The following is a 2,226-nucleotide window of genomic DNA, read 5'->3' as shown; positions in this document are numbered from 1 at the left end:
CACACGCACACACACACACGCACACACACACATGCACACACACGCACACACACACACACACGCACACACACACACACGCACAGGGCTGTGGGAGACAATGCCACTGGGACAGGAGGAAATCAAAGACCCAGAGACAGCTGGGATCTTTTGGGGGCTCAGACGGGACCTGGGGTTTGGGGGGAGGGCGCTGGTTGGGTGGATGGTGTCTGGGGTTCCTCGCCCAGGTGCGCACACGCGTGTGCGTGCGTGCACTCACAGGTACATCTTCTCCCTGGAGAAGGGGTAGGAGAGGTTCTTCATCCTGCTGTGGCTGTGTGTGGGGACCCGGGGCTGCAGCGGGGAGCTGAGCTGCTGCAGGATGGCGTTGAACTTCTTGGTGATGCGACCCCCGGCTTTGATCTCGTACGTCTGCAAGGAGTGGGGGAGAGGGAGGTCACCGGCCGTGGGCGCGAGGGCGGCTGGAGGCGCCGGGGGGGGGCTGGGGAAGGGGGTGGGGTCCCCCTCAGCCACGTGCACTGATCGGGGTGACGCAGACACAGACACGCGCCGGCGACGTGGCGCATTTCTATTTCTGGGCTAGCTTAAGAGGAAGCTGCGGAAATTATGATGTCCCTCCCTCCCTCCCTCCCTCCCTCCCTCCCTCTCTTCCTCCCCCCTTCCTCCCTTCCTTCCCTCCCTCCTCCTTCCTTCTTTGTGTCCTTCCTTCCCTCCTTCCCTTCCTCTCTTGCTCCTTCTTTCCTTTCTTTCATTCTTTTTCTTTTCCTTCCTTCCCTCCCTCCCTCCCACAATCCTTCCCTCCCTCTCTTCCTTCCTTCTTTCCTTCCTTTCTTCTTTCCTTCCCTCCTTCATTCCTTGTGTCCTTCCTTCCCTCCTTCCTTTTTTCCTTCCCTCCTTCCTTCCTTCCTCTCGCTCCTTCCTTCCTTCCCTCCTTCCTTCCTTCCTTTCTCTTGCTCCTTCTTTCCTTTCTTTCATTTTCTTTTCCTTTCTTCCTTCCTCCCCTTCCTCCCTCCCTCCCTCCCTCCCTTCCTTCTTTCTTTCCCTCAACTGAACTCTGAACCCTGCACATGCTACGTAAGATTTCCACCCAGTCAGGCACACAGCAACCCACGCCTGTCATCCGAGCTACTCAGGCAACTGAGATCTGGAGAATCCAGGTTCGAAACCAGCCCAGGCTGAAAGACCCAAGACTCCCAAATAACCAACAAAAAGCTGGACTGGTGCCGCAGCTCAAGGAGCAGAGCACCCTGCAAGCACCAAGAGTGAAGCCCTCGTGAAATTCCAACCCCAGCAGCCACAGAACCGAAAGGAGACGAGATCTCTACCTCTTGAGCTACACAGCCCCCACCTCGCATCCCCAAAGCACTAAGTACCTGAGGAGTACTGAGTACCTGAGGAGTACTGAGTACCTGAGGAGTACTGAGTACCTGGGGAGTACTGAGTACCTGGGGAGTACTGAGTACCTGGGGAGTACTGAGTACAAGCACCAAGCATGTCTGCAGGAGCAGCGTGAGCTTCAGTGTGGTTGCTTTTATTCTCACAGCGCCCCGGGAGCTTCTGTCTGCCTCCTTGCTTTGCTGCCCCCCTCGGCGGCACCCCCCCAGACCCCAGCCCCCAGTTCTGGCAGGAGGTGAGCTGAGGTAACCCTGGGCCCCAGTGGGGGTGGGAGCCACCCACTCAGGGAAACAGAGGCAAACCGGTGTGAGACTCCGTGCCGGCTCTTTGATGGGACCAGCGTGTGGAAGGCCCCAGGGGCCCCCCTCAGTTAGCTCTGACAGCTACGCCCCAGCCCCCCGAACCCCAAAACACCACAGCTAGTCTAAGGTGGAAAGAAATCCCCTCGGATTCAGAGCTCCATGAGGAACAGAAGCAGAACTGTGCACACACACACACACACACACACACACACCAAAACTCAGGTCGGTGCACAGCACGCTCAGCCCAGGGTTGGGGTGAAGGGAGCCCCTTTCTCTCCTGTCCTCGACCTCCCTGGCCTCTCCCTAGTTTTTGTGCCAATCCTGGGTCTTGAACTCACGGCCTGGGCGCTGTCCCTCAGCTCTTCACCTCAAGGCTGGTGCTCTACCCTTGAGCCACAGCGCCACTTCCGGTTTTCTGGTGGTTCATGGGAGATCAGAGTCTCCTGGGCTTTCCTGCCCGGGCTGGCTTTGAACCGCGATCCTCCGATCTCAGCCTCCTGAGTGGCTGGGATGACAGGTGGGAGCCACCGGA

At 58.4% G+C, this 2,226-nt stretch overlaps 1 protein-coding gene across 1 annotated transcript in view; it reads right to left on the bottom strand.

Moving 5' to 3' along the window:
* Ano2 (anoctamin 2, calcium activated chloride channel) overlaps positions 1-2,226 on the bottom strand; it is a 175,206-nt gene that overhangs the window by 102,341 nt on the left and 70,639 nt on the right. Inside the window, exon 5 of the mRNA XM_013023597.1 lies at positions 257-408. Within this exon, the coding sequence (XP_012879051.1) occupies positions 257-408 (152 nt within the window). The remainder of the gene's footprint in view (positions 1-256; positions 409-2,226) is intronic.

Source organism: Dipodomys ordii, unplaced genomic scaffold (assembly GCF_000151885.1).
Source record: "Dipodomys ordii isolate 6190 unplaced genomic scaffold, Dord_2.0 Scaffold69, whole genome shotgun sequence".
NCBI lineage: Eukaryota > Metazoa > Chordata > Mammalia > Rodentia > Heteromyidae > Dipodomys > Dipodomys ordii.
This window is presented reverse-complemented; position numbering and strand designations above follow the sequence as displayed.